Source organism: Anolis sagrei, chromosome 4, assembly GCF_037176765.1.
Source record: "Anolis sagrei isolate rAnoSag1 chromosome 4, rAnoSag1.mat, whole genome shotgun sequence".
In the NCBI taxonomy this organism is placed as follows: Eukaryota; Metazoa; Chordata; class Lepidosauria; order Squamata; family Dactyloidae; genus Anolis; species Anolis sagrei.
Genome location: NC_090024.1, coordinates 240467849 through 240481914, shown reverse-complemented (window position 1 = coordinate 240481914; position 14066 = coordinate 240467849). Strand labels below are relative to the sequence as shown.

Below are 14066 nucleotides of genomic sequence, written 5' to 3'. Positions count from 1 at the left end.
CATTAAGAGCCACATCCATTGTTTTAGTGTTCCACACTGGGCATGCATACTTAGCAGCAGAGTAGCACTTATTTACTAGAAGCGTAGTATATAAATAAATAAACTCGACAGTGGCAATGACAGGCACTGAGCGCAATTTGGGGAGGGGGGGGGGCAGAATTGGAAAAATTCCCAGCTCTCAGATGTTAAAGACTGTCCAGAAATAACTATTCCAAGTTCTACTGGAGCCAGCAGGTTTCGATTTTCCCCAACCTAATTATAAGCATGGGTGTGTGGGTTAGAATTTTCAGTGAATTGGGAATTGATACTCTGTTTTGGATATTTGGGAACCTTTTTAGTTACCGTATAGACTCAAGTATAAGCTGAGTTTTTCATACTTTTTTAAAGGCTGAAAAATCCCCCCATACTCAAGTCAAAGTTATATATTATTTACTCTATTGTTGTTATTATTTTGATTACATTTATTATTTTACTCTATTATCATTACATTTATTATTTTTCTCTATTATTTTTATTACCGGGGAGGCCCTTCTCTCACTCCCACCACCGTCTCAAGTGTGGCTTGTGGGGATGAGGGAGAGGGCCTTCTTGGTGGTGGCCCCCTGCCTCTGGAACACCTTCCCCAGAGAATCATAGATAGAATCAAAGAGTTGAAAGAGACCTCATGGGCCATCCAGTCAAACCCCCTGCCAAGAAGCAGGAATATTGCATTCAAATCACCCCTGACAGATGGCCATCCAGCCTCTGTTTAAAAGCTTCCAAAGAAGGAGCCTCCACCACACTCCGGGGCAGAGAGTTCCACTGCTGAACAGCTCTCACAGTCAGGAAGTTTTTCCTCATGTTCAGATGGAATCTCCTTTCTTGTAGTTTGAAACCATTGTTTCGTGTCCTAGTCTCCAGAGAAGCAGAAAACAAGCTTGCTCCCTCATCCCTGTGACTTCTTCTTACATATTTATACATGGCTATCATATCTCCTCTCAGCCTTCTCTTCTTCAGGCTAAACATGAGAGATAAGACAAGCCCCATCACTAGCCTCCTTCCGCAAGTACTTGAAAACCAGCAGGCTTTTGGAAATGATTAGCCCCAGGCCTTATCCTGGCCATTAATTAGATCCCTGCTCTGCACCCTACACACTTTCCCCGCTCTTTGCTACTAGCTCTGGTCTAGCCCTACTATAGTTATTCAGCAGGCGCTGGAAATGACAAGCCCCAAGCACCACCCTGGCCATTAGTTAGGGCCTTCTTATCCACTTTACCCATTTTCCTGGCCCTATGCTTCTTCATTGCCCTAGTCCCCTTGTGCTTACGCAGCAGGCCTTGGAAATCAATAGCTCCAAGTCCCACCATGACCATCAGATAGGCCACGCTTGCACTTTATCCACTTCCGGGCCCTAGTCCACCTTGTCATACAAGCCCAGCCCTTTCGTAGCTTTCGAGCCCCCCTTTGGAATCTTGGCCATTGGGATCTGAGCTGTTTGATGTAATTAGTACCAAACTGGTTTTTAAATTTTTAATATGTATGACTGTTATACAGTAGTATGTTTATTTTTATGATGATTTCTGTATGATCCTATGTCGGTAATTGCAGTGCTTTACCTATGCTGGAAACTGCCCTGAGTCCCCTCAGGGAGATACAGCGGCATACATAGGTTGTTGTTGTTGATGATGTTGATGGTGATGTTATTATTATTACATTTATTATTTTACTCTCTATTATTATTGGAAGGATATGTAAATACATTTCCATTGATGAAAGTTAGAATAATGGTTTAATCAGAGTTGGACAGTCTTATCTTAAATTACAGTTTTATGTAAATACTAGCCGTCCCCTGCCACGCGTTGCTGTGTCCCAGTCTGGTGATCTGGAAAATAAAGTAATGAGAAAGTGTTGGTTTCTAATATATGTAATGTCTTTATGCTTGTGGGTAAACACTATTTCTTGCTGTTTCTTTGTCAGTGTTAATGTGGGGATTGTCTGGTTTGCCTTCTCTGGAACATGCAACATATCATTGTCCTTCTTTAGGGGTCCCTTTCAAATCTATGATACTATATCTGTGTGTGTGTGTGTGAGTGTGTGTGTGAATCATATATATTTATCTATATCTATGGCTGGATGGCTCTTTGTCAGAAGGGCTTTGATTACATTTTCTTGCTCTGGTGAAGGGAGTTCGACTGGATGGCTTTACGTATTTCCTGTTGTTCATGGGGGTTCTCTGTGTGTAGTTTGCCCCAATTCCGTCATTAGTGGGTTCAGAATGCTCTTTGGTTGTAGGTGAACTATAAATCCCAGCAAGTACAACTCCCAAATGTCAAGGTCTATTTTCCCCAAACTCCATCTGTGTTCATATTTGGGCGTATTGAGTGCTTGTGCCAAGTTTGGTCCAGATCCATCATTGTTTGAGTCCAAAGTGCTCTCTAGATGTTGGTGAACTACAACTCCCAAACTCAAGGTAAATGCCCACAAAACCCCATCTAGTGTTTTCTGTCGATCATGGGAGTTCTGTGTCCCAAGATTGGTTCAATTCCATCATTGGTGGAGTTCAGAATGCTCATTGATTGTAAGTAAGTAAGTAATTTTATTGATTAGCCCTTAGGCCATATCACAATAAGAAACAGAACAACAAGGGCTGTCAAGACCTTATCACACTCCACTTAGTAAGTTAAAATACGACACTTATAACAATACAGTAAATAAATATGATAAAACGTGATAAATCTGATAAACTTATCAAGCAGAGTATATACATCATATTTCATTATCACCCCTACAATTTATTGTAGGTGTACTATAAATCCCAGCAACTACAACTCCCAAATTACAAAATCATTTTTTGTGTGAAGGACATACATTGGGTTGTTAGTGTCTTGTGTCAAAAATTGGTGTCAATTTGCCCAGTGGTTTTTGAGTTATGTTAATCCCACAAACGAACATTACATTTTTATTTATACAGATTCAAAAACATTATTTATTTATTTATTTACTTTATTTCTATACCGCTTTTCTCAGCCCTTAGGCGACTCAAAGCGGTTTACACAACAATGCAAAATATCACAAAACAGTATAATGCAATTAAAACAGATTATAACATCAACAGTTAACAACATTTAACCTACTGATGCCTCAATTAATGTAATTGTATTGGTATCTGTGCTGTCGCACGCTGGGTCTGTGCATTAGACTGTACACTGGACATAAATTCTCTGTGCCCAACGGGACGCCGGGGCTGCCTCAGAATAAAGGCCCTTAGATTCCCCCAAACAGAGTCTTTAGAATGCTTAAAGTAAGTCCAACAAAGTTCTTTTATTAAGGAACAAACAGGTACTTTAACGGTTTTCTTTACAGTCTATAGGCTCTTTCAGTCTTGTCCACTAGGAACAGGCACTGTCTTCTTAACTGTAACTAACTGATGGGGAAATCCTAGCTTCTAATCTGGGCAGTCTGTACTTGCTTCTGTTGACGTGGAGCCCCTGCAACTGCGCCTGGCTTCCGTGAGTGACCCTTGCCTCCACAGAGCTTTGTAGACCTCCAGGGAAAAAGAAGGAGTTCAGGTTGCTGTGATGGCCGGCTGGAGTCCCTCAGCCAAGCTGTGGCTGTATGTCTCCTGGCCAAACCGTAGGGCTGTATAACCCCGGCCAAGCTGTAAAAGATGAAGCTTTTCTACAGGAGCCACTTTGTTCTATGTCCTGTGCGAAAGGCTTCTCTGTGAGAACTAACTCAAAATGGCTCCTGTTACCTCCAAAATTCAAAAAGGGGTGGGACCAGAGAACCTAACTATTATTGACAGGTGGCTTGCCCTATGATTGCAGCCAAAAGAAGCCACCTATATGCAGGGTCCCTGAAACTTAGGACTGCAATAAACATTAAATGCAAAAGCAAACAGAAATGGAGCTCCTGGTACAACTGTACCAGCACAGTATCTATTTCTATTTTGAAATTTACCAGTAGTTGCTGCATTTCCCACCCTTGGCTTATACTCGAGTCAATACGTTTTTCCAGTTTTTTTGTGGTAAAATTAGGTGTCTCAGTTTATATTAAGGTTGGCTTATATTCAAGTATATACAGTAGTTTCCAAAGCCCCTCAGTTTGTTGGATTGAGACTGGGTTTTATAATGTTCTGCTGTCTGAATGTTGAGTAAGACTTAATCTTTACCTTGTAGTATAGACACTTCATAACATTTATATGTTCGAAGCATACTGAGATCTCAATACATTAAATTCCATTTCCGCCTCTCAAGTCTGTGCCTGGTTTAAAAGATGAGCATTCCTACCTTTGGGGTGTTTTATGCACCCCCTCCCCGCCCCGCAACTCACAGAATGCAGAGTTCACATTCTACACAATATCACTGACAATTGTCTAGAAATATCTTGTTTGATGGGTGATTGATTTACTGAGGTATCCTATATTATTTCCTCAGTAGAGGTAATACTGCTTGCTGGAAATGCATTTCTTTATCTCCCAGTTTTTGCTTTGTGATGGCTTTCTTACTGCAAATCTGGCTCTTTCCAGCCAGCTCCTTTTTCGCTAATAAAGTGTCATGTGCAGCTTACTACTCCAAACTGATGGATTCTACCCAATCAGAATATTTCAGATCCTATCTAGCTTGAAACTTGCCCGCTGTAGCTTGATCTGTTCTCTGGAGTATGTCTCCAATGATGCTGCCTTATACAATTTTTCTGTCTGCCCTCCAATATTGCAAATATCTGTGTTTATTTGAGCATCTCTTTCTATCTTAGTGGTTGCAAGAATTCTATGTAGGAGTAAAATGGCTGTAAAAAAAAGTCGGGGAGAATGCTGTTACTTATGTGAATGGAAAATTTAGATCAGTGGCTCTCAACCTTCTTAATGTCACGACCCCTTAAAACAGTTCCTCATGTTGTGGTGACCCCCAACCATAACATTATTATCGTTGCTACTTCATAACTCTCACTTTGCTACTGTTATGAATCGTCATGTCAATACCTGATATGCAGGATGTATTTTCATTCACTGGACCAAATTTGGCACAAATACCCAATACGTCCACATTTGAATACTGGTAGGGTTGGGGTGTGTGTGTTGATTTTGTCATTTGGGAGTTGTAGTTGCTGGGATTTATAGTTCACCTACAATCAAAGAGCATTCTAGGTTTTTAAATGCTGTATATTTTGATATTGTTATTGCTTATTGTATATTTTCTGTTTTGAGTTTATTTTAACTGTTTTGTATTGATTATTGTTACTGCTTTTGTTTATTTGTTTGATGTGCTGTGGCCTCATGTAAGCCACACCGAGTCCCTTGAGGAGATGGTAGCGGGGTACAAATAAAGTTGTTATTATTATTATTATTATTATTATTATTATTATTATTATCTCCACCAACGATGGAATTGAACCAACCTTGACACACAGAATTCTCGTGACCAACAGAATACTGCAACTGTTTAGTGGGCATTTACCTTGAGTTTTGGAGTTGTAGTTATAGTTCACCTACATCTAGAGAGCACTGTGGAATCAAACACTGATAGATCTGGACCAAATTTAGCACCAATCCTCAATATGCCCAAATGTGAACATTGGTGGAGTTTGGGGAAAACGATCTTTACATTTGGGAGTTGTAGTTTCTGGGATTTATAGTTCACCTACTATCAAAGAGCACTCTGAACCCCATCAACTATACAATTGGGCAAATCTTCCCACACAGAACCCCCATGACCATCAGAAAATGCTGTGTTTTCTGATGGCCTTTGGTGACCCCTCTGATACTCCCTTGCGACCCAACCCCCAGGTTGAGTAATGCTGATTTAGATTCAGATTTAGGAAGACACTAACTATCCCCTACCACACGTTGCTGTGGTCCAGTCTGTGTATATGTGCTTTGTGTGTGTGTATATTTGTGTATATGTGTGTTTGTGTATATATTTGTGATTTTGCACATGCATTGTAATGTATTTTTATTTTTATTTTTGGCTTTTTAAGTTTCTTCTGCTGTGTTTTTCAGTGTTTTTATGAGTGATGGTCATTTGTTGGCCTGATAGGTGTATTGTGTCCAAATTTGGTGTCAATTCGTCCAGTGGTTTTTGAATTATGTTAATCCCACAAACATTACATTTTTATTCATATAGATAGAGAAGTGTTGTAGCAATGGAACCAAGAAGGTCATGAAATATCCTTTGAGATTTTCATGTGTGAGTGTAATCAAAATAGAGACATGGACACCAAATCTCAGTTCACACTTTTGAGCAGCAGGTTTTTGTGCTAGATGCAGGCCAGCCCAGATTATAGGCGAGAGCCAACCACAAAGGGATGGACAGACACTAGTTGTGTGGGGAGATTTTTCCCCTTTAGTTTGGCTTTTTATCCAGACCAAAGCAGATGGTAAAACAGGTGGCATGGCTTAATTCCCCCCAGACAGGACAGCTGTCCCAGCTAGAGGTGTAACATTTGCCACTTGGCTAAGCCTTTATGTCAGCCTTCCCCAAACCTGGCACCCCGTAGATAGTAAACCCCAACTCTTGCCATTCTCAGGCAGTATGACTATTCCTACTGAGGCTGGGGCTATAGTCCAACACATTTGGAGTGCTGGGTTGAGGAAAGTGAATTGATATTGCAGATAATATTATGTTTGTTAATTTTGAATTATAAACTTATTAGCACTCAGTGGCTAAGATCCAGGGAACCTCCTGAGAGGATCCTAAGGGCTTGGGCATGGACATTTGAGATTTTAGTCTCTTAAACAGTAATCCTCTGTCCTATACGGCAAAACTGTTTTCCTGCACAGCATGATCCAAATCCCTAAGGGTGGTGAAGAATTTGAATGGTTCTTTGTAACCTAAATAATAAATTGTTGATAAAACAGGGGAAGATAAAAGGGGACTTCTTCAGTGACCACACAGTTAATAGTTGGGATTCACAAGATCTTGTCATGACTGTTGGGCCATCTAGGAAAGTGACTAGGGGAAACATGGAGGGCAAGTTTAATGCTAGTAAGGCATTGTTTTGCTCATTGCTCTCAGAAGTGAGAGGCATTTGGAATATTTGAGTTGGTCTGAGTCCCTCTACGGAGCTGAGAAAACCAGGATATAAAAGTTTTAAATAAATAAATTCAAATAAATAAATATCTCATGAAATTTTGTTCGTCTGTGTATACAGTCAGCTCTCCACATTTATTAGGGGCAAAAAAAACCCTGCAAAAGTGGGGGAAAGCGTGACATTGACCATACAGTCACACTAGAGGACCTAGAAATTTCTAGAGAAACCACTAAATCAAATACACAAATAATCAAGCCTATAAAAGTTAATCCCATTGTTCTTGTGCATGCACACACAATAATAATAACATTATTTATAATAATAACTTTATTTATATCCCTCTTCCCGCAGGGACTTGGAGCAGAACACAACAATATAAAATCACAGAATACATAATAAAATTTATTTATTTGTTTTATTTACAGTATTTATATTCCGCCCTTCTCACCCCGCAGAGGACTCAGGGTGGATTACAATGTGCACATACATGGCAAACATTCAATGCCAAAGACACACAACACATATAGAAAGACAGTCAGAGGCTATTTAAGTTTTCTGTCCTTCAAATATTGTGTTGCCTAAACTGGCCTTTCCTTTTTTGTCATTCAGCCTGTGAAAAAGAAGAAAATCAGGCGTGAAATTAAGATCTTGGAGAACTTACGAGGTGGCCCCAACATCATCACTCTTGCTGATATAGTGAAAGACCCAGTGGTGAGTAGTTTCAAAATTTGGGGGAAACTCCAAGTTTGTGGGGTGTGGAAAGATTTGTCATAACTGGGTTGAATAATAGATTTTACAAAATCTCCTTGGGGAGATAGGGCGGGTTAGCTATTATTATCATCATTATTATTATTATTATAAAAGTAAAAGAGAAAACTGTTTGGTTTTAAAGTTCAGCTTTCGACTTGATGGAACACATCTCCTTATGTATACCTGCCCGAAAACTCAAGTTTGGGGGCAGTATGCTGTGAAAGAAAAGGGCACAGGGCTTTTATGAAAACTCTTCCCTAAGAGGTCTGACTTGTGCCAACAGTGGTGTAATTCTTGCACCAAATACCAACACAACTTTCTGTTAAATACTTTGGAACCAAGGCATCTTCATCCAAATCTGCACCTACTATTTTGTTCTAATGTTCTTTTAAACCAGTTTTATCTCATTTTAATTATCTTGTTCTAACTTTTCTAATTTTTAAAAATTTGCTTAACATTCTTATTGCTGTATGTTGTTTAAATGAGATAAGCCCGTTCTGTAATATACCACCCTGACATTTATTTATTTATTTATTTACAACATTTATATGCTGCCCTTGTAACCCGAAGGGAACTCAGAGCAGCTTACAATATATATTTTCATACAATATATTATATTATTAGCATAGTACAATATCAGTATTATATTTTACGCCATATTTTACAGGACTGGATATAAATAGTTTAATAAATAGGATAAAATGAACCAATTCCTAGATGGCCGGTGTATTCTGAGAGTTGGTATTCAATATATTTCTAGGGCAAAGGGTGGGAAGACTTATGACATTTTCATGTATGGCTCTGCACAAAAAAATTGTTTTGTGCATATGTTTCTACCATCAAATCACGCCAATAATTGTTATGTGGCATCAGGTTTGACTTACAAACAGCCCAATGAATGAAAGTCCTCCAGGAGCCCAAATCTTGCAAACCCAGGGCAGCTTGGCTTCCTTGATAGAATTAATCATATCTCTAATGTGATTTTCTTCTTGTCCTGCTGAGTTCCCTTTTGCTGACTCTTGCCATCATTGCTAATGAATGATATCATCTCATGATTTATCCAAAGTATGATAGGTTCAGTGTAGTCATTTTGGTTTCTAGGGGAAGACTGGAGGCTTTTTTTTGCTCTTGGATCATTTTATTTCTCCTTTTTGACAATCAATGGCATCCATAGAACTCTCTACAAGCACCACATGTGGAATGTGCAGATTATTTTTATATGAATTGTCTCCACTTTAGTGTTTTACAATTAAACACAGACATTGGAAATACTATGCATAGATTTATTTATTTATTATATTTAAAAACACAAAGTTAAAAATCTTAGCATTATACTAAATGTCCTTTGACCAGTAGCTGGCCACTTGGAGTGCCTCTCGTGTTGCCGTAAGAAGGTCCTCCATTGTACATGTGGCAGGACTCAGACTGCATTGTAGTAGATGGTCTGTGGTTTGCTCTTCTCTACACTTGCATGTCGTGGACTCTGCTGTGTAGCCCTATTTCTTAAGTTTGCATCTCGTGGTGCCAGAGCGCAGTCTGTTCAGCACCTTCCAAGTCACCCAGTCTTCTGTGTGCCCAGGAGGAGTCTCTCATTTGGTATCAGCCATGGCTTGAGGTGCGGGGTTTTTGCCTGCCACTTTTGGACTCTCGCTTGCTGAGGCGTTCCTGCAAGTATCTCTGCAGATCTTAGAACACTATTCCTTGATTTAAGGCTTTGGCATGCTGGCTGATACCTGGATGGGCCGGAAATATCACTGCCTTGGTCCTTTCATTATTGGCTGCTACTTCCCGGCAGATGTCAGGTGGTGCAATAATGGCAAAACAGTATAATTTCTTCAGCGGTGTTGGGCGTAGACATTCTGTGATAATGCAGCATGTCTCATTAAGAGCCACATCCACTGTTTTAATGTGGTGAGATGTGTTCCACACTGGGCATGTGTATTTAGGAGCCAAGTAGCAAAGCGCAAGGGCAGATGTCTTCACTGTGTCTGGTTGTGATCCCCAGGTTGTGCCAGTCAACTTTTGTATGATATTTTTAGCGCCCACTTTTTGCTTGATAGTCAAGCAGTGCTTCTTGTAGGTCAGAGCACAGTCCAGAGTGACTCCCAAGTATTTGGGTGTGCTGCAGTACTCCAATGGGATTCCTTCCCAGGTGATCCTCAGAGCTCGAGATGCTTGTTTGTTTTTAAGGTGTAAAGCACACATCTGTGTTTTAGTTGGATTAGGAATCAGCTGGTTTTTCCTGTAATAGACAGTAAGAGCACCTAAAGCTTCGGAGAACTTCAACTATTTCAAAGCTCTCTGCTTGGGCAGCAATGGCACGATCACTGCCCAAGCATAGATGATAGTTTCGCTGTTTGAGAAGTTTTTCTAGTTCCCTCACAGCTACCTTTCCAAGTTTCTTGGTGAATATGAACCAGTTCTAAACTGTTTAGTAGCATCTTTTTTGTTAACAGAATCCCCTGAATGAGAAACGCACGGTGTAGATGCCACACTCTGAGAATGTGAGCTCTGACGTGTCAGAGCTATGTGTCACTTCTACTTGTGGGTTGCCGAATGCCTTCTGTCTGTATGAGTGGGCAGCCCTATGAATGACAGATCTCCATAGGGCTGAATGAAAGAGTAGCAAATTCTCAGCTGTGGGAGTGGGAGAAAGCACCAAGTTATTTACACATACAAGCTCCCTTGTTATTTCAAATGAAGACACACAAGGAGAATGTCTAGAACTTTAAGCACTTGAGACTTGTTGGCATTTGGGGCATCTGTTGATCATGGGATGCAGCAATAACGCCATACGGTCTCGCTCCTTGTTTCTCTTTCCTTTCCCTCCCGTAATCCTGTTTTTGAATTCCTTAATCAGATCAAACCTTTGAATCAGATTAGCTTCTCCTGCGGGAACCTCTGCCCCTCCCTTCTCCTAGAAACGTGTGCCAATCCATTCAGTAAAAATAACTAATCAAATCAAATAAAAAAAAAAACCTAAGATACTGTAAAAACACCTTGAAGGATGGGAGTTTGCAATGATTCTGTAGGTAATGTATAAAACAACATGTTGAAAGGCCCAAAATGACTGACATATTTCTTTCCTTATTTTAGTCTCGGACCCCGGCTTTAGTGTTTGAACATGTAAACAACACAGACTTTAAGGTATGAAGCATCACTGTATTGGAGGGTTTCAGATTATTGGTGGCCTGCAAGTATACTTGCTTGGGTGGGGAGGAAGTTATTTAATGGCGTTACAAGTGGATATGTATGAGTGAATGAGAGGGAGATTCTGTAAAGTGTGTGAAGTCCAGTACCTCCTTGCAGATCTCTGAAAAATATATGTGGAACAGGGAGAAAATTAAAAATAATTGTGTATTTTGGCACACTGTTCAGGTTAACTCCCGTGGACAAAATCTTTGTTCCACTGGGTGGCAGTAACACCCACACTGTTCATGACAACAATGAATTCTCTCCAGCCCTCATAACATGTTGATTTAGATATTGTCAGACTCTAGTATGGTTGATGTTGATATCTTTGCTTTTCCACAGCAATTGTATCAGACGTTAACAGACTACGATATTCGGTTTTACATGTATGAAATCTTGAAGGTGAGTTTGTTATTTTGAGGCGATGACTAAACAAAATGGGTAGCTGAAGAGTGCAGTACTTAATAATCTATATATATATATAAATGCTCTGTGTGTAATGAATACCTTAAAAACAAAAAAACTACGGGGCCAAATGACCCCAGATTTGGCAACAAAACCCCTCACAATCCAAGGAGTGACCATCACTCAAAAAAGTATGATTTTGTCATTTTGGAGTTGTAGTTGCTGGGATTTATAGTTAACCTACAAGCGAAGGGCATTCTAAACTCCACCAATGATGGAATTGGGCCAAACTTGGCACACAGAACTCCCATGACCAAAATAAAACACTAGATGGGTTTGGTGGGTGTTGACCTTGAGTTTGGGAGTTGTAGTTCACCTACATCCAGAGAGCACTGTGGATTCCAACAATGATGGGTCTGGACCAAACTTGGCACGAATATTCCATATGCCCAAATATGAACACAAATGGAGTTTGAGGGAAATAGACCTTGGCGTTTGGGAGTTGTAGTTGCTGGGATTTATAGTTCACCTACAATCAAAGAGCATTCTGAACTCCACGAATGACAGAATTGGGCCAAACTTCCTACACAGAACCCACATGACCAACAGGAAATATTTAAGTCCATGCAGTCCAACTCCCTTCACCAGGGCAAGAAAACATAATCAAAGCCCTCCTGACAAAGAGTCATCTAACCATAGATATTGATAGATATATATATGATTCACACACACAGAGATATAGTATCATAGATTTGAAAGGGACCCCTAAAAAGGATAATTATATGTTGCATGTTCCAGAGTAGACAAACCAGACACTCTCCACATCAACACTGACAAAGAAACAACAAGAAATACTGTTTACCCACAAACATAAAGAAATTACATATATTAGAAACCAAAACTTTCTCATTACTTTATTTTCCAGATCACCAGACTGGGCCACAGCAACACGTAGCAGGGGACAGCTAGTATAACATACTTTATATATATTCCAGCCTGTCTCCCCAAGGGGACTCAGGGCGGATCACAGAACACATACACGACAAACATTCAATGCTGTTGAAACAGACAGATAGAGATTTGTTGTGTTGGCATCCAACTTTGGCGCCCTGGAGATTGTGCTCAATTCCAGCCACAAGGGGGTGCTGTCGCGCCTTCCTCTATGACAAAGAGCCATCACAGACTTCCTTCTTCCTTTTGGTCTCCGGTATTTCTGGTACTTCCTTTTATGGTGCCATAAAATACCTCCCCCGCTTTAAGTGGTATCTAATTTCTCTACTTACAGCTCTCAAGCTGTTTTCGACCTTCTTAAGTGAACAATAAGCTGAGCTGATAGTCGGGTGCTCACCCCGACCCAGGCTTCGAACTGGCAACCTTTCAGTCTGCAGTGATCTATTGCTGCTGGTGATTTACCAGCTGTGCAACTTGAAGGGGTTCTGGGTCGTTGGTCCTCAAGATCTCTTCTTCTAGATATTTGGAATTGAAGCTCCCAGAGACCTTTACATTTAGTGATGCCTTACGGGGTTCCTGGGGTTTAAAGCCCAAAGAATTTGGAGAACCAAAGGCTGAGAACCACTACTAAAGTTTTTTTGCCCCAGTTAAATTTCTAAGGAACCCAAGTGTCCCATACATCTTGCATTTTTCCTCGTCTGATCAAGCAAATTTGGCAAATCAGTCTGTCATCACTTTGGCACTGTGATTTTTCTCTTGATTTTAACTTCAAAATTGAACCATAGAACAGTAGCTCTGTATTTGTAGTTCTGTATCTGCCAGGGATACATTCCCAACCAGATTTTGGTTACCTGAAACTAGAGATAAACCCAAATGTCACTAAATGCCATAGCATTGCATAGGCGAATATAGAGATTCCTAAAGATGTGTCCTCTCCAAGAATTTGCTATGTCCTCCAAGAACTCTGTGATAACTTCCCAGGAAAGAATACCATAGAGCAGTGGTTTTCAACCTGTGGGTCCCCAGATGTTTTGGCCTTTAACTCCCAAAAATCCTAACACCTGGTTAACTGGCTGGGATTTCTGGGAGTTGTAGGCCAAAGCATCTGGAGACCCACAGGTTGAGAACGACTGCCATAGAGTCATCTAGAGGACTAAGGAAATTCCTTAGGCCCTGGTGAATGAAATGATAGATATGGGTTCTGTAGTTAAAGGGATATTACTGTTATTATTAACCTGATAATATTTCCTTGATGCCTGCCAGTGCGTTTCTCCAATATATTAATACATCTTTTTGCTGATGCCTGAAGGGAAAGGCGAAAGCCCCAAACTGATAGTTGCTGCCCTTGATGCCAAAACGGTTACCCTTCCACCCAGATCTTGCACTCTCAATAGAATAGATGTGAGATAAAAATAGAACAAAATGGGGTCTTTGCAATTTGCCAGGAGTGTAGAGCAGAGCTGCTCAAGAATGGTGCTGGTCCTTGAGCCATTGGCTGCTAGATACTGGCAAGTTTCTGAAAAAGAGACCAACAATTACAGATAGCGTGTCATATTAGGCGTGGAAAAAGAATTACCAATTCCCTATTTTCTTCCCAATGGTCCGTGTGTTAACATCTTTTGCCTGATGAAGAAATGAGTGGGGCTTTGAATGTTTGCAGGATGTTTTTGTACATAATAAATGGTCATTGCTCTCTAGAGCAGTGGTTCTCAATCAGGGGTCCCCAGATGTTTTTGGCTTTCAACTCCCAGAAATCCTAA

At 40.3% G+C, this 14066-nt stretch overlaps 1 protein-coding gene across 3 annotated transcripts in view; it reads left to right on the top strand.

Moving 5' to 3' along the window:
* Positions 1 to 14066, top strand: part of CSNK2A1 (casein kinase 2 alpha 1) — a 66798-nt gene that overhangs the window by 37048 nt on the left and 15684 nt on the right. For all 3 annotated transcript variants that reach the window (XM_060771875.2, XM_067468261.1, XM_067468262.1), the window contains 3 exons: positions 7618 to 7719; positions 10855 to 10905; positions 11293 to 11352. In XM_060771875.2, coding sequence (XP_060627858.1) covers positions 7618 to 7719; positions 10855 to 10905; positions 11293 to 11352 — 213 coding nt within the window. The remainder of the gene's footprint in view (positions 1 to 7617; positions 7720 to 10854; positions 10906 to 11292; positions 11353 to 14066) is intronic.